The sequence below is a fragment of the Xenopus tropicalis genome, chromosome 5 (genome assembly GCF_000004195.4).
Source record: "Xenopus tropicalis strain Nigerian chromosome 5, UCB_Xtro_10.0, whole genome shotgun sequence".
NCBI classification, from domain to species: Eukaryota; Metazoa; Chordata; class Amphibia; order Anura; family Pipidae; genus Xenopus; species Xenopus tropicalis.
In genome coordinates, this window is record NC_030681.2 from 148,851,660 (window position 1) to 148,870,605 (window position 18,946).

General features: G+C 40.2%; 1 protein-coding gene across 1 annotated transcript; it reads right to left on the bottom strand.

Annotated features, from left to right (window-relative positions):
• Positions 1-6,966: 6,966 nt before the first annotated feature.
• Positions 6,967-17,996, bottom strand: LOC100491603 (cytochrome P450 2K4). Its single transcript, XM_002933574.5, has 9 exons — positions 17,646-17,996; positions 16,951-17,113; positions 15,655-15,804; positions 14,630-14,790; positions 12,297-12,470; positions 12,012-12,153; positions 9,841-10,025; positions 8,795-8,936; positions 6,967-7,629 (listed from the first exon to the last, which is right to left on the bottom strand). Exons 1-9 carry the CDS (start codon positions 17,826-17,828, stop codon positions 7,451-7,453), a joined length of 1,479 nt encoding a protein of 492 aa, XP_002933620.3. The 5' UTR covers positions 17,829-17,996; the 3' UTR covers positions 6,967-7,450.
• Between the last annotated feature and the right edge of the window lie 950 nt (positions 17,997-18,946).

Consider the following 18,946-nt stretch of genomic DNA (forward strand, 5'->3'; position numbering starts at 1 on the left):
ACTCACACCAACAATCTGAAATAGGCAGGGGTGCAGGCGAAAAAAACACAGTGCCCCAGTCATTACCCATAACCCCAGCCTCTTTGAATGGGGGCAGTTTGAGTACATACAAACTGCCCCTAATCTTGCACAGGACAGCTCCTCTTTACTTCTCTATGACCCTGGAAGCTTTCAGATGTCAGAGTTGTATACATTTTTTTTTTGCATTTTTTTCACTTAATGTTACAGGGTGAAATAAAAAATAACAAAAGTGGTATAAAGGTGATACCTTTATTGGCTAACTAAGATAACCATAGCGAGCTTTCAGAACATTTTAGTCCCTTTTTCAAGCTGATTACCTTACCGCCTTCTGGGATCATAGGAGTCACAGTGCACACAAACAAGCCAAGGCACACATACATGCTAGGCCCCATCAGCCAATGAATGGGCAGAGTTCTGCCTTTTGCTCCCACACTAACTTCCTGTTACAGTTAGAGCTGCATCACTTCCTGTCAGCTGATCTCTGAGGGAGCACACAGCCCATCACTAAATGGCGGCTCAAGGGAAAGGATATAAAAGGGCAATATTTACTGCTATATATATTCCAGTTTGGGGAGATTCTTTAATAGGTCACTTAACATAATATAAACTATCTGTTGGTTAAGTATTCATTCTGGGGGGTATAGTTTTCCTTTAAGAAGTAGCAAAAAGTGGCTATTATGCTTCCATCAGCGAGTACAATCTCCTAGTAGTGTTGCCACCTAGTCGGTATTTGATTGGCCTAGCCGGCAGTATTACAAATTACCTATAGATCCCTCCCCTGACTGTCCTCGTGGTGATCACATCTTTTAAGTAGAGTCCCGCCTCTGCTCTGCCCATTCCCCTACCTGGCCTGCCCATTTACCCACCCTATCCACCTATTCCCCCTCCTAGCCCGCCCATTTCCCTGTCCCGTTACATTATCAACCCGCCCCCCAAGTGACATCACTGCCCGCGGCCCAACCCAAACGTCAGTATTAATGGCTTAGAAAGGTGGCAACCAGTGATGAGCGAATCAGTCCTATTTCGCTTCGCAGGCAAAAAAATTCGTGAAGTGGCAAAAAATTTGCGAAACAGATTTGGCGTACATCTTTTTTGTCGCCCTATTGTTTTTTGGTCGCCCGCATCTTTTTTTTGTCACCGCGTTTTTTTTTACATGACTGTGCCCATTTTTGACGCAACCACGCCCAGTTTGATACACGGATTTTCACGGCAGTTTCATGAAACAATTCGCCACTGGCGAAATGCGGAAATTCACTGCGAATCCATGCTTGGAGAAAAAAACCCTATCTGCCAGAGGGTCTGTTATATAGCGGGTATAGTTGGACAGAACCCTGACACAATGGGCAAGATAATGGGCCGATAGTAGTGGACAATCCCACTGAGCAAAGATCCTTTTCCTGCCTGACAATTAAACTATATGTCTTTTTAATGCTATGGTTTTATGTTCTGGGTAGGGGCTGTATTGTACCTGCCCCGGGCTCAGTTCTGTGTTGCTGAATGTCATTGGGAGAGGGAATTTTGGTGTAAAACCTGTAGGACTAGTTATATCCTTATAGGACGTCATTGTACCAAATGGGCCCATGCGTGTCAACTAACCTGCCTGACAGGCACACGAACCAGCAGACACCAGGGAAATAGAAAGGGGAAGGGGTATGAAGAGCTTTATAAACCCCTGCCAAACTAACCCATGCCAAACTAACCCATGCCCAACTAACCCATGCCAAACTAACCCATGCCAAACTAACCCATGCCAAACTAACCCCTGCCAAACTAACCCATGACAAACTAACCCATGCCAAACTAACCCATGCCAAACTAACCCCTGCCAAACTAACCCATGCCAAACTAACCCATGCCAAACTAACCCATGCCCAACTAACCCATGCCAAACTAACCCATGCCAAACTAACCCATGCCAAACTAACACATGCCAAACTAACCCCTGCCAAACTAACCCATGACAAACTAACCCATGCCAAACTAACCCATGCCAAACTAACCCCTGCCAAACTAACCCATGCCAAACTAACCCCTGCCAAACTAACCCATGCCAAACTAACCCCTGCCAAACCAACCTATGCCAAACTAACCCATGCCAAACTAACCCATGCCACACTAACCCATGCCAAACTAACCCCTGCCAAACTAACCCATGCCAAACTAACCCATGCCAAACTAACCCTTGCCAAACTAACCCATGCCAAACTAACCCATGCCAAACTAACCCATGCCAAACTAACCCATGCCAAACTAACCCTTGCCAAACTAACCCATGCCAAACTAACCCATGCCAAACTAACTCCTGCCAAACTAACCCCTGCCAAACTAACCCCTGCCAAACTAACCCATGCCAAACTAACCCATGCCAAACTAATCCATGCCAAACTAACCCATGCCAAACTAACCCCTGCCAAACTGGAAAATAATGTTACTCTGGGGACAAGCAAGGTAAATAGGGAGATAACATCTACAAAACATTTAACCCTAAACCTAAGGCTACATTTAACCTCTCCGCTGCCAATAGCTATTAAGGTTCTCCCGCATACCCAAAGCCAATTGGCCATTTAATAAATATGTTCAAGAAAAATGCACAGAATCCCCTTTGAGCTAAAACCTTTTTAGACTTTTTTTTTAACTATAGAGCATCCACATACCCCAGTCATATATAATTTTATAAATATATTTTAATAATAAAAGTGTTTTTTTTATAGTTTTATTATAGAGAGTTTTTATTTAATAAAAGCAGAGTACAGACATTGTTCTGCATCAAGTAACACAAAGACATCACTCAGAATTTATGGGAATGAGTTTTGATGTACAGTATGCCAGACTAATGTAATTGCCTTTTATGAGGAGGTGAGCAGGATCCTAGTCCTTGGAATGGCAGTGGATGTGATCTACTAGACTTTTCTAGAGCTTTTGATACAGTACCACTCATAAGGTTACTGGTTAAATTAAGAAATATTGGCCTAGAACATAATATTTGTAATTGGATAGAGAACTGGCTGAAGGATAGATTACACAGAGCGGTGGTAAATGGAACATTTTCTAACTGGACCACTGTTGGTCCTACCAATTCCAGTCCTACCAATAGCATGTTCCCTTTTAACCATTTGGTCTTGTCTTGTGCTCTGTCATTGCTCAGTGTTGTTATTCCGCCCTTGTTGGCTGTGTCGCTACATACATACAAATATTTACCCTGGGAAAAGTTACATACATAATGAAAACAGGTTAAAGTACAGGTATTGGACCTGTTATCCAGAATGCTCGGGACCAAGGGCATTCCAGATAAGGGGTCTTTCTGTAATTTGGAACTCCATACCTTAAGTCTACTAAAAAATCAGTAAAACATTAACTAAACCCAATAGGATTGTTTTGCATCCAATAAGGATTATTTATATCTTAGTTGGGATCATTTACAAGATACTGTTTTATTTCTACAGAGAAAAAGGAAATCAGTTTTAAAATTCTGAAGTATTTGATTAAAATGGAGTCTATGGGAGACAGGCTTTCCGTAATTCGGAGCTTTCTGGATAACGGGTTTCCGGATAAGGGGTCCCATACCTGTACTACTATCTAGATACTAACTGCTTCAAATATCCAACTATACAGCATACATTATCTCTCATATGTAAGAAAAAGCTTTAAGTTTGCTCAAGTGGTTGAACTTGATGGACGTATGTCTTTTTTCAACCCAACTTACTATGTTACTATGTTACTATGTAAGTGTATAGTAGTTATCCATAGCAGCCAATAAAATTCTGGCATTTAAATACACCAATATTTGCTCTAGATGACTAGACCTGTAGAAAAATATCACCTTTTATTACATATTGAAGTATGATTAATATACAGCCTTTAGAGTTACCCCTTCAAAGTTAACTTTAATCTCTTCCCTGCTAACTCTAAACCATGGGCCCTAATTATAAAGAAATATCTACTATAAATAAATCTAAAGCAACTGAGCAGCTTCTTCAGTTCAACTGACTGGTATGGGAAGCCCTCAGCATATATACTCTTCCACTATCCAATCACAATGGCACTTTGTAACTCTTCAGAGAGGTGAATTTTGTGGGTTCTTGTGATAAGATTACCAAAGTATCATGCAATTCATCGAGACAGGTGTTACTTGTTAGAGTTGCATGAATGGATGTGTGAAGAGTTCTGAATATATATACATGCTGAGGACTTCCCATACCAGTCAGTTGAACTGAAGAAGCTGCTCGGATGAGTAGTGAAACGTCTTCAATGATTACTTAACAAGTCCAGTTGCTTTAAATATTTTTATAGTAGATATACCATGACCTGGATGAATGAAAATCCTCATAGTCATATGTCCAAGAAATACTTAACTAGATGTACTTTAATGGGATGTCAATACATTGTGCAGTAGTAATGGAAAAGGAACAGGGGTTCCTCATCTTCCTGTAGGACCTCATTGGGTTTGTCCGGGTCTAAAATGAATGTTGAAGATATTTCAGCCAAAGAGAACATTGGACTTATTTCTGTAACTTGGGAAAGGGAGTAAAACAAGTCGAAGTTGAAACTGTTGAAGTTTGATCAGAGTGAAACATTTATGTCAGTGCTGTTTATAAACAAACTAAATGGAAAACAAATTGCTGGAACTTTGGTCATTTTCCCATCTTAAACACTTACCTGGATTAACCTCTAAAAGTGGCCCATTATTACTTTACTATTCAGAACAGAGAGTTATTTTGTTCCATAATCTGACAGCAAGTGGGGGCAATTGAGGGTAAAATAAACGGAGGCATTAGAATCTCTAACTTACCCCTCCCTTCTGCAGTTCAGAAACCCGTTATCCAGAAAGTTCCAAATTATGGAAAGGCCATCTCCCATAGACTCCATTATAAGCAAATAATTCTAATTTTTGAAAATGATTAAATGATTCCCTTTTCTCTGTAATAATAAAACAGTACCTGTACTTGATCCCAACTAAGATATAATTACCCCTTATTGGGGCAGAACAGCCCTATTGGGTTTATTTAATGGTTAAATGATTCCCTTTTCTCTGTAATAATAAAACAGTACCTGTACTTGATCCCAACTAAGATATAATTACCCCTTATTGGGGCAGAACAGCCCTATTGGGTTTATTTAATGGTTAAATGATTCCCTTTTCTCTGTAATAATAAAACAGTACCTGTACTTGATCCCAACTAAGATATAATTACCCCTTATTGGGGCAGAACAGCCCTATTGGATTTATTTAATGGTTAAATGATTCCCTTTTCTCTGTAATAATAAAACAGTACCTGTACTTGATCCCATCTAAGATATAATTACCCCTTATTGGGGGCAAAATAGTTCTATTGAGTTTACATCATTTTTTAGCAGACCTAAGGTATGGAGATCCAAATTACAGAAATACCCCTTATCTGGAAAACCACAGGTCCTGAGCATTCTGGGTAACAGGTCCCATACCTGTATAATAAATGGCATAAGCTCCCCTACTGCATATACAGTAAGTGCGTGTGTGTGACTCCATGTTAACTCTTCCATTGAATAGAACAGAACACATAACTGGGGACTACCTAATGAATTGGAACTTACAAATGCAGAGATTTTGTGATTTATTGTCTTTTAATCACTATATAAATATACAGTCCCAAATAAATTAATATATGAGGCTAAAAAATACTTGTTAACAAGCAAACAGAATGATAGGCATGCAAAATATCACTGCAAAGAGTCTGGAATATAAAGTGTTGGAAGATACAATATTTGTGTAGATCTCCTTTGATTGCAGTTTATAGTACTGTCACCTTCAGAGGTTGCGGAAACTGCACCGAGATGGAGAACATGAGGCGGGAAGGGCCACGTGCAACTGTACAGAATGCAAGGAGCTCCTTTTGACGCAAGTACCTTTGATATCATCTACTAGTGCTTCCCTCTGTGCTCTCTTCTGTAAATTGACACGGTCTCTCATTTATAGTCAATACAGACATCTCAATAACATGATGCTCCCCTGTCATTCTCCACAGTAGGGATAGTGTTAGACTGGTTCCATTGGGATCCACCAGAGAACTAGACATCTTGGGTCCAGTCTCACAACCATTTTATGTAGATACTGTTTAATGGCATAAGTGTTTGTTCCTATGTTCCTATGTTGGAAACAAGGACTGATGGGAATTGTTAAGGCTGGGGGCCCACTTGCAAATCTTCAGATTCTAAAATATTTTTCACATACAAGCTAGGTTTGGTCTGGTCGACATTATATTGTATAAGCCTGAAATGTAATTTTTGACTGTGATAAGTCACCCAAATGTCTACATGGATCTATCATGGCACTGGTCAGCAGTAGTGATGAGCGAATCTGTTCCGTTTCGCTTCGCCGAAAAATTCGCGAATCTTTGAAAAGATCCACGAAACGGCGAAAAATTCGCGAAATGGCGAAAATGTCGTGCGACAAAAAAATTGTCGCCCGCGGCTATTATTTTGTCGCGCGGCTACTATTTCGTCGCGCACGGCTCTTGTTTAGTCGCCCGCGGCTATTGTTTTGTCGCGCGGCTCTTGTTTCGTCGCCCACGGCTCTTGTTTCGTTGCCCGCGGCTCTTGTTTCGTCGCGCGGCTCTTGTTTCGTCGCCCACGGCTATTGTTTTGTCGCGCGGCTATTATTTCGTCGCCCGCAGCTATTATTTTGTCGCACGGCTATTGTTTCACCGTGCGCGCTCTTGTTTCGTTGCCCGCGGCTCTCGTTTCGTCGCGCGGCTCTTGTTTCGTTGCCCGCGGCTATTATTTTGTCGCACGCTATTGTTTCGTCGCCCGCGGCTATTATTTTGCCGCCCGCGACTATTCTTTTTTGACGCCGGCGACAATTTTTGGACGTGCAGCGAATATTTCCGCGGCGAAATTTTTCATCCATTTCGCGGAACAATCCGCCAATGGCGAAAAGCGGAAATTCGCCGCGAATCCATGCCTGGCGAAACTTTTCGCCCATCACTAGTCAGCAGTCAAAAAAGAGGCTGGGCGCTTAGATTCCTTCATAAGATGCAGTCACAAATTTATTTCTCCCAGACTCTTTTTATGTACAAGATATCAAAGCAGTGAAAAATTAAATAACATTTAGCAGGATTTTAGGCACAACCTACGTATGAGGCAATGCACAAATATTATGGAACAAAGAAGGAGTGGTAAACCCAGTGGTAGGGGTGAGATCTAGTTCCTCCCCAGGAGGTGCCTGGAAGCTGAAGTTCTATGTACGAGGCAATGCACAAATATTATGGGGCAAAGGAGGAGTGGTAAACCCAGTGGTAGAGGTGAGATCTAGTTCCTCCCCAGGAGGCGCCTGGAAGGTGAAGTTCTATGTACGAGGCAATGCACAAATATTATGGGGCAAAGGAGGAGTGGTAAACCCAGTGGTAGGGGTGAGATCTAGTTCCTCCCCAGGAGGCGCTTGGAAGGTGAAGTTCTACGTACGAGGCAATGCACAAATATTATGGAGCAAAGGAGGAGTGGTAAACCCAGTGGTAGGGGTGAGATCTAGTTCCTCCCCAGGAGGCGCCTGGAACGTGAAGTTCTGCAGGAGGCTTGTGAAGAACAGGAAGAGTTGCATTTTAGCCAAATTCTCTCCGGCACAGCTTCTTTTTCCTGATAGGAAGAAAATCATGAGTATTTGTAATGGACAGTAGATGCCTTATCAATGTTATCATACTGGATCAAATTGAAATGAATGAGTAGATTTATTCCTCATCAGGTCCTAAGGCCTCACACACATAATTGATTTTGGATTGGCCCAAAGGGATGCCTGGAAAACTCCTGATGGGTCCTTCTGCTCCTAACCATTTGACTTATTCCAAAAAAAGGGACTAGGAGAGTAAAGAGGTTGAGTATGGAGAGGAGGACTAAGAGTTTGTAGGCCTTTAGTCTAAGGATTACGGGTGGGCCCCTGATATCCCAGGAGTGTGCATCTTTTTAGATCAATGTGGGATTATTAGGATTCTACCCTGATTCACTGGAATCTTGAACACCAGATCAGACACCTGATCTTAAAGGGGTGGTTCACCTTCAAATTAACCTTTAGTTTTAGTGATATTCTGAGACCATCTGAAACTGGTCTTCATTTTTATTTTTTGTGGTTTTTCAGTTATTTAGCTTTTTTTCAGCAGCTCTCCAGTTTGGTGTTTCGGCAGCTATCTGGTTGGTTTGGTCTTGTTTACCCCTAGAAACCAGGCAGTGATTTGAATGAGCGACTGGAATATGAACAGTTGAAGGACTGAATAGAAAGATAAATCATAAAAAGTAACAGTAAAATTGTAGCCTCACAGAGCAATAGATTTTTGTGGGGTGGGGGGTCAGCGACCCCATCTGAGAGCTAGAAAGAGGCAGAAAAAGAAGGCAAATATTTAAAAAGCTATGAAAAATAAATAGTGAAGACCAATTGCAGAGTTGCTAGGAATATGATTTTCTATAACATACTAAAAGATAAGGTGAGATGAACCACCTTTTTACAGACATACAGGCAATGACCATTGGCCCATTGGTGGGAGGGAACATAAGACTGCCTGTTATTATTGGCTGTTGGTGTGTCAATTTCCAAAGTTGCCTGGACCAAGAGAAGTGGCCTCCAGTCAAGCTCCATATACCCACAGATTCCCATAACTACGGCTTGTTCACAAATGGAGCTACTGACAACGACCATACATTTTGTGAAATAACTATATGGAAATCAATGACATTTGATAGCAGACAGCTCAGGAACAGATATTTTCCTGTAGTTAAGGACAAAATTGAGTGTATAGGGTAGGTGCCATACCTGCTGAAAAGGGCAAGAACGCTTCATTCCTGACAAAGTTGCCTTCAGAGTCGAGAAAATGCTGAGGGTAAAACTCATTCGGTTTTTCAAAGTGATCTTTGTCATACAGAACAGATGTCAGCAACGGGATCACGTAGGTTCCCTGAAATCATTTCAAATGTGACAAAATATTTTTCTAATAATGAGAATTAAACAATAATATCAGATACAAAACTCTCTACAAAACTTCAGAAACCATGTGATTCCCAGAAATGTTCTTCAAAAGGAACGAGGACGTTTTGGGAAAGGCCATTCTAAAAACCACTTACTTGGATTGGCGTTCTGGTGAAGTGTTGAACTGGGAATTCCAACTCCTTGAGGGAGAGGGTGTTGAAGTAGGTGGCAAGTTACATGTTTTCCATAGCAAATAATTCCCTCTGCCATTTAACATTTTATTCTTGAACCAACAAATGTATTTGTAGCTGTAATATTGGTGTGTAGGCACCATCTCAGTGCCTTGTGCCTGAGTCTGAGCTTTCAGCCAGCGCTACACATTAGAACTGCTTTCAGCTAACCTATTGTTTCTCCTACTCCCATGTAACTGGAGGAGTCCCAAGCCGGACTTGGATTTCTTACTATTGAGTGCTATTCTGATACCTACTGGGAGCTGCTATCTTGCTCCCTTTCCCATTATTCTGCTGATCGGCTGCTGGGGGTGAGGGGGGGGGGATATCACTCCAACTTGCAGCACAGCAGTAAAGTGTGACTGAAGTTTATCAGAGCACAGATCACAAAGCACCCTGGGAAATGAAGAATATGGCTCTATGTGAAATTTCGAAATGAAAGCTGCTGATTAACCTACCAGGGTATCTGTTTAGTCTGAAAGATTTCTACTGTCCTTGTTCAAATTATTTGACATACTGGTGTTTTCTCCCCCCCACCACCACATTCACTATTTTCCTAAAGATGCTTCTATCCCTATACTCAATATTCTTAAATATATTACATAACTATGGATGCTATTTTTTTACACTACTTGCTGTATTTTGTAATGATGTTATACTCACTTTTGGAAGAAAATAGCCCCTAAAAGTCACATCCTGAGCAGTCGCATGGGGAAGATTCATTGGAATAATGTTACCAAATCTCTGGATTTCATGGATAACGGCGTCGGTGTAGGGCATGGATTTACGATGCTCAGTTTGTGGCCGGCTCTGTCCAATCACTTTTTCTATTTCATTCTGCACATTCTCTGTAATGCAGTAAGGGTAAATGCACTCATTTCAGCTAATAACAATTAAACAGTACCTGTACTTGATCCCAACTAAGATATAATTACCCCTTATTGGGGGCAGAACAGCCCTATTGGGTTTATTTCATGGTTAAATGATTCCCTTTTCTCTGTAATAATAAAACAGTACCTGTACTTGATCCCAACTAAGATATAATTACCCCTTATTGGGGGCAGAACAGCCCTATTGGGTTTATTTCATGGTTAAATGATTCCCTTTTCTCTGTAATAATAAAACAGTACCTGTACTTGATCCCAACTAAGATATAATTACCCCTTATTGGGGCAGAACAGCCCTATTGGGTTTATTTAATGGTTAAATGATTCCCTTTTCTCTGTAATAATAAAACAGTACCTGTACTTGATCCCAACTAAGATATAATTACCCCTTATTGGGGCAGAACAGCCCTATTGGGTTTATTTAATGGTTAAATAATTCCCTTTTCTCTGTAATAATACAACAGTGCTTGTACTTGATCCCAACTAAGATATAATTACCCCTTATTGGGGGAAGAACAGCCCTATTGGGTTTATTTAATGGTTAAATGATTCCCTTTTCTCTGTAATAATAAAACAGTACCTGTACTTGATCCCAACTAAGATATAATTACCCCTTATTGGGGGCAGAACAGCCCTATTGGGTTTATTTCATGGTTAAATGATTCCCTTTTCTCTGTAATAATAAAACAGTACCTGTACTTGATCCCAACTAAGATATAATTACCCCTTATTGGGGCAGAACAGCCCTATTGGGTTTATTTCATGGTTAAATGATTCCCTTTTCTCTGTAATAATAAAACAGTACCTGTACTTGATCCCAACTAAGATATAATTACCCCTTATTGGGGCAGAACAGCCCTATTGGGTTTATTTAATGGTTAAATAATTCCCTTTTCTCTGTAATAATAAAACAGTGCTTGTACTTGATCCCAACTAAGATATAATTACCCCTTATTGGGGGAAGAACAGCCCTATTGGGTTTATTTAATGGTTAAATGATTCCCTTTTCTCTGTAATAATAAAACAGTACCTGTACTTGATCCCAACTAAGATATAATTACCCCTTATTGGGGCAGAACAGCCCTATTGGGTTTATTTCATGGTTAAATGATTCCCTTTTTCTCTGTAATAATAAAACAGTACCTGTACTTGATCCCAACTAAGATATAATTACCCCTTATTGGGGGCAGAACAGCCCTATTGGGTTTATTTCATGGTTAAATGACTCCCTTTTCTCTGTAATAATAAAACAGTACCTGTACTTGATCCCAACTAAGATATAATTACCCCTTATTGGGGGCAGAACAGCCCTATTGGGTTTATTTCATGATTAAATGATTCCCTTTTGTCTGTAATAATAAAACAGTACCTGTACTTGATCCCAACTAAGATATAATTACCCCTTATTGGGGGCAGAACAGCCCTATTGGGTTTATTTCATGGTTAAATGATTCCCTTTTCTCTGTAATAATAAAACAGTACCTGTACTTGATCCCAACTAAGATATAATTACCCCTTATTGGGGGCAGAACAGCCCTATTGTGTTTATTTAATGGTTAAATGATTCCCTTTTCTCTGTATTGGGTTTATTCCATATTTAAATTATTTTTAGCAGACTTAAGTTATGGAGATCCAAATTACAGAAAGACCCCTTATCCAGAAAACCCAAGGTCTTGAGCATTCTGGATAACAGTTCCCATACCTGTACCTGCACATAATTGTGTGTATATAAACACTATAGAGTGCATCATAGTGTATTTTTGTCTTAAAAACACTGGCCAATCCCATGTGGCATTAGAATATCTTTACTTCCCAGAAAGGTAATAGAATAGACACACGAGGACCCAATGTATCTAAAACAACCCTTACTAAATTGTGCTTTTTCCATCCATACATTCATTTTCTAGATAACGGCAATAAAAATAATACATTAAAATGCATTTTTACTTTGAATTTCTGGATATTTCATCATTAAGAGGAGGCCCCAGCGGAGAGTGCTAGAAGTGGTTTCCATTCCGGCGGCAAACAGATTGGATACAAGCACTGTCAGATTGTCATCATGGAAGGAGCATCCATCTTCTTTCGTTTCCTGAAATTCAAGTGCGCTACATTAGAAACAGATGCAGTTTTGATTTTATTGTTATAGGTTTCCTCTACCTCCTGTGCCTTGTGATGGCTTCATCATCATCATCAACAAACAACAAACACCCCCCCCCATACACTAATACCTACTTGTTGCCTGACAAGGAAAGCATCAATCAGATTCCTCTGGTCATTGACGTCCAGTTTCTCTCTGCGTTTAGTGAAGGTCTCTCTGATGAACCTCTGCGTCTCGGCTGCATTTTTGCCAACAGTTTTATGACTTCCCGGCAGCCATCTTATTATAGATGGATATAAGTTGTACAGCTTGTAGACGTAACAAAATAAATATGTAAGATATTGAAAGAGTATTTCAAAAGAGTAACGCATATATTCAGAAACATTATTGGACATTTATGGCATGGAAGAATTTAATCAGGTGATGCCAAACAATCTCAGATAAATGTATTTGTCAACCAGTGATTAAGGTAGATAATCGTCTCATACTGCAGGTATGGTACTAAGGTAGGTAGGTCAGTAGACTATGAGTCTAATGCTATAACATAAATTTTCTTTCCATATGGCTGTGAAGGCTTCTCCTCCGGTAGCATCTTCCTCCCTGGGCTCCTTCTATTTTAAATTCAATATACTGGACAAACTGTGATTAAATATAAGGTAGACTATCCCTATAAGCTCTCACCAACTCTTCCTTATATCCCCAGTGTCTTAAGAGTAAGAGTGTTGTACCCTGAATTATAAGTATTATGGTGTAGGGGTGTAAAGGATTAAACCACTATCTCTACTGTATGGAATGTCCTAGAGAAAAAGAAGATTTGTATTGACCAAGCAATGTTATAAGTAAACCGGGATTTTTAACAGGTTAAGCAACTATGTTCTCTCTCTGGTATCAAAGGTAGGATGCTTCAGTAGGAGTCAATGTCAGTCAAAGACTGTGGTTGTATATATAGTTTATGTATGTGAGTGTATAGATTGGTAGGTGTGGGTTGTGTGTGCTGGGTTTACTTGGATGGGTTGAACTTGATGGACTCTGGTCTTTTTTCAATCCTATGTAACTATGTAAGACAGTGATCCCCAACCAGTGGCTCGGGGGCAACATGTTGCTCACCAACCCCTTTGATGTTGCTCCCAGTGGCCTCAAGGTAGGTGCTTATTTTTAAATCTCTGGCTTGGAGACAAGTTTTGGAAGCCCAGAGACACAGTTTTACTCCAATCAGAGCCTTCTGCATGCTAAAGTCCACTTGGACTACCAAATAGCCAATCACAGCCCTTATTTTGCATCATCTGAAGAACTTTTTCATACTTGTGTTGCTCACCAACACTTTTTACATCTGAGTGTGGCTCACAAGTAAAAAAAAGTTTGGGGACCCCTGGGTTAAGAGATGGCTTAAGTGGAATTTGGGGAGATGGACTATGTGAATGAAGAGGAGAGACGGTGTGTGGGTTGAATCCCCAGATGACACCTACCAGACTGTTGGGACTCCAATGATTAGGGTCCAGGATTGAGTGAAATCCATAAGAGGCAACATTGAGTTTTTGCATGCTAAGGGTTGGAAACCTGTAGGTAAGATTCATTTAACTAACTGTCGCTATTTGCCATGAATTGATACGAGCCTGTGGTTATTGAAAATAAAGTTGCTTATTTTTGTTTAGCCTTGAATATTCCTGTAATTCCAGTAAAGTTACTGTTATTATTGAAGAAAAACAGTGTTGACATTTTCTACTCCAGTATTACAGTGGGGACACAGCTGAGAGAGAATCACATAGGCAGTCACTTGGCCTTGACCTGCAAACTGGCTATCACTACAAGAGTAAAGAGCTTACAGAACTTGTCAGGGTGAGTTTTCCCCTAAGGTAAAAGATAGCAGACAGTATGTGCTGAGTAAAGTCAGAAACAACATTACAATATATATTTCCTTTCAAAATGTAAAGCACCAATGGAGGAGAATGTGTATCTGGAGCAGGAGATATGAAGGCCCCAGTAAAGAGTAAGCCATAGAAGAGGACTTGGTGAGTGAATAATACTCAGTATCATGACTAGATCCCAATGCTTAGATGTTTATATATAAAGCAAACATGATTAGGTATGTAAGTAACCTAAGCTCCACCCTAGAACTGAAGTGGGCGGGGATCTTGATACACAAGGGACAGGAACAAGGAGCAGAAGAGTATTGAGGTAACTGTATGGAAACTGTGCAAATGTTAATTGCACTCACATTGTACTTCATTCATACTTATATCTTCCTGGTTAACAAATAATTTACTGTTTAAGAACCACTGACACTCAACATATTCTTATCTTGAGAGTAAAGAACAGCACCAAGGGCTTGGCCTGGGTATAAAGGAACTTGAATGTAACTGGGGCTTTGCTTTATTATACAGCAGTAAGAGGGGATTTTGGAAGTTCCCTGTACTATGGGGGTAACCAGTGGCAAAGACAAAGCTCATAGGAAACACATGAAGCTTACCATAACCATAGGACTCCCCATAAGCCTAAAATTTGCATTCATCAAACTCATGAGCCTCAGAAATGTAGGATCCTCATAGTCAAACCGACGACCAAGCAGTAGAGATACAATGATATTGGCCACAGCCGCATTTATAGTCACAGAGTTCTCAAATGCCTTTCCTAGAATGGGATAAAAAAAATTCCTTGAATAAAAATGTCTGTTTATTTTATTATTTTAGTCTTTTACCCCCTTAGCTCAACTTGCAGTTTTAGTCTTGTCCTAGAGGCAATTGGCTGTACAATCTATATATAGTCTTGCCACCCAGCCGGTATTTGACCTGCCTAGCCGGCAACTTGCCAGCCTGGGCCAGTGCCAGTATTATATTTAGTCTTGTCTTAGTGGCAATTGTACTGTCTATACCTAATATTTTGTTATGAACCCCTAAGAAGGGATATGGCTCAACAGATCAGAAGATCCTGACATCCCTGGAAATGTAACCAGCTATACTAGTCATATTTAGAGTGCTCTATAGCCAGAACACCACCTTTGGTTTTCATATAGTCTGTAGTCTGGATACAACAGATATTCTCCTGCTAGGGTTGCCATCCAGACGGTATATGACTGGGTGGCAGTTTTAGTCTTGTCCTACAGGCAATAGTCTGCACAATCTAAATATAATCTTGCCCCCCAGCCGGTATTTGACCTGCCTAGCCGGCAAATCGCCAGCTAGGACCAAAACCATTATTAGAAATGTACCTGCAATATACCTGCCGGTAAATCTGTAAGGCTCAGCAACCTATAAATCCTTCCCTTCCCTGAATCTCTCCATGCCACATCAGTCCCTTTTAGATAGAGACAGTGCCTGCCCTGCCGTTGCCCTACATGCCCATTTCCCCGCATCATACACCCATTTTCCCACCTCCCCTACCCATATCCCCCCCATCCCCCAAACCGAAGGCCGGTATTTTAAATAAAAAAAGGTGGCAACCCTATCTCCTGCACAATTCTGCAGGAACAGTTCCATAAGTACAAACCAGACCAACCTCCGTAGGATCTCAACTTCTCTACTAGAGAATCACACTCTTCATTAATTTTGTCTTCTATGGATTTCTTCCCCATCCCAAAGTCTCGTAAGGTAGAAAGGGTGAATCTTCTCATCACTTTCCAGTTCTCTCCATGAGAAAATATCACACCTGAGCATTAATAAACATTTACAGTTTGTATTAGAATATGGTTTTTGTCTTAAAAAAATGCACAGCGATGAAAATAACCAGGTTCTGTGCACACAATAACATTGGGTCTAGAACAGATACTCAGCAATGCTATAGGCACCAGTCACAATATTGGTTCTTGAAAAATTTGGTATCAATACAATCAACGAAACCCAATTAGTTGAAAAGGGGGCAAAATGTGTGACTTTGCAAAGGACTTTACAACGTATGCCAATAACAATAAATCACACAGGGTCTTTAAGAATGAATTTTGTGTTGCATATAGCAGTTACTGATTTGCACTGCCAGATGTTGACACATTCACACAATTTCTTTGTTTAGCTTTGGTGTAAGTCCCATGGTGGCTTTCTTCTGTAATAGCCTCCCCAACCCCATTTCCAGGCCAGGCTTCAAGTATCTTGAATTTAAAAAGCTGCAGCTCTTGCAACACTGGCACTGACCAACTGGTAACCTCAGTAATTAGTTGTTGTTGATCTTGTTCGATCATCTAGTTTTTAGCAATAATGATAACTAGAAAGGGTCTACCGCTTCCCAGATATTTGTACTGAACTATGGGCCTTTGTACAGTATAGTACAGAGCAGTGATGCCCAAACTATGAGGTTGGACTCCCTTGGGAGTCCTGAAACAGTGGTGGTGGTGGTCAGCCTAAAGGCCAGCTAGAGGGAAATCTGGGGATAATGCCTATTTGCTCTACTACAGTGATCCCCAACCAGTGGCTCAGGGGCAACAGGTTGCTCACCAACCCCTTGGATGTTGCTCCCAGTTGCCCCAAAGTAGGTGCCATTTTTACATTTCTGGCTTGGAGACAAGTATTGGAAGCCCAGAGACACAGTTTTACCCCAAGAAGAGCCTCCTGCAGGCCAACAGTCCCCATGGGGCTACCCAATAGCCAATCACAGCCCTTATTTGGCTCACCAACACTTTTTGGATCTGAGTGTGGCTGACGAGTAAACAAGGTTGAGGATACCTACTCTACCAGATTTTTCCTGTACTATATATTCTTGGAACTATGAATGACCAGCATTTCCCAGATGATCCGTTCCATTTGCCTCTGGCCTAATAAAATGTTTTCAAGAAAGTAAAAGTAAGCTTTGCCACTGAGTTACCGTATCCCTTGGCTATAACGTGAAAAATAGGGATTTCTGGCCTCTCGGAAAATTCCTCCCCATGGTTTACAAGAGCGTCTTTCACTGTTTCATATCCGCACAGCACCACCATCTTCTGGCTTCCTATTTGTACGCTGAATATGGAGCCGTATTTCTTCCACAACTGAAAAATAGAAATGAAACAATTAGAATCTAAAATCATTTCCAGATAATTCTCAATATTTTGTAAATATTTTGTAAATACCCAAGGAGAAAGGTGTTCCGGAAAAGATGCAATTGCAACATTTTTGAAAACTTTTTTAAAAAAAAAAAATTGATCGCAAATAAATAAACTGGCATTAGTGTTTTTTCTGACGCAAGTAATTACTAAAGTCCATATCAAAAATGGTATCCCAAACTAAATACAAAGTCTTGGCTTAAAAAGTATGTTTTTATTCAAAATATCCATATTAAAAAGAAACCGACCCCACAGAGGTCCGACTTACGTGTTTTGTACCCTTCCGGTGCTTAGTCATAGGCAGCTGACTAAGGGGGCTGTATCCCAACTTTGGTCCTTTTTGACTGACCATACAGGACCTTTATTACCAGTAAATTGTGAACAAGTAATTACTACCCTTATTTACACTTCAGTATATGGAAACCTAAAAGGCAGCTTCATACAATAACAGTTATTTACCTGAATCACAAAAAATTACCTCTAGAAATGTTAAATACGGTCTCTTCCGATTCAGAATGTGAATATTCCCAATGATCGGTAGCGGCTTTGGTCCAGGTGGGAAATGTTGATATTTGCTCCTTTTCTGCCTATAAAGTGTATTTGCCACAATAAGACACAGCGCAACCGCCAGAAGCACCGTAACTGGGTCCCCGAGGAACATGGTCGCGACTTAAGAAGATAACAAAAAAAAACATTACTAGAACCTCAGTTACTATTTCATATAACCATGTAGGAAATTTACAAAGAGATCTTGATGGAACAATTTACCTGAAAATTAACTTTTGGGGGCAGAACAGCCCTATTGGGTTTATTTCATGGTTAAATGATTCCCTTTTCTCTGTAATAATAAAACAGTACCTGTACTTGATCCCAACTAAGATATAATTACCCCTTATTGGGGGCAGAACAGCCCTATTGGGTTTATTTCATGGTTAAATGATTCCCTTTTCTCTGTAATAATAAAACAGTACCTGTACTTGATCCCAACTAAGATATAATTACCCCTTATTGGGGGCAGAACAGCCCTATTGGGTTTATTTAATGGTTAAATGATTCCCTTTTCTCTGTAATAATAAAACAGTACCTGTACTTGATCCCAACTAAGATATAATTACCCCTTATTGGGGGCAGAACAGTCCTATTGGGTTTATTTCATGGTTAAATGATTCCCTTTTCTCTGTAATAATAAAACAGTACCTGTACTTGATCCCAACTAAGATATAATTACCCCTTATTGGGGGCAGAACAGCCCTATTGGGTTTATTTCATGGTTAAATGATTCCCTTTTCTCTGTAATAATAAAACAGTACCTGTACTTGATCCCAACTAAGATATAATTACCCCTTATTGGGGCAGAACAGCCCTATTGGGTTTATTTCATGGTTAAATGATTCCCTTTTCTCTGTAATAATAAAACAGTACCTGTACTTGATCCCAACTAAGATATAATTACCCCTTATTGGGGGCAGAACAGCCCTATTGGGTTTATTTCATGGTTAAATGATTCCCTTTTCTCTGTAATAATAAAACAGGACCTGTACTTGATCCCAACTAAGATATAATTACCCCTTATTGGGGCAGAACAGCCCTATTGGGTTTATTTCATGGTTAAATGATTCCCTTTTCTCTGTAATAATAAAACAGTACCTGTACTTGACCCCAACTAAGATATAATTACCCCTTATTGGGGGCAGAACAATCCTATTGGGTTTATTTAATGGTTAAAAGAATTTTTAGTAGACTTAAGATATGGAGATCCAAATTACAGAAAGATCCCTT

Coding starts and splice junctions, on each gene's coding strand:
- LOC100491603 (XM_002933574.5), bottom strand. CDS start 17,828: ATGTTCCTCGGGGACCCAGTTACGGTGCTTCTGGCGGTTGCGCTGTGT. Junction 12,471..14,629: donor TGGGGAGTCCTATGGTTATG/GTAAGCTTCATG, acceptor TACGTCTACAAG/CTGTACAACTTATATCCATC. Junction 10,026..12,011: donor GAAATATCCAGAAATTCAAA/GTAAAAATGCAT, acceptor ACTGCATTACAG/AGAATGTGCAGAATGAAATA.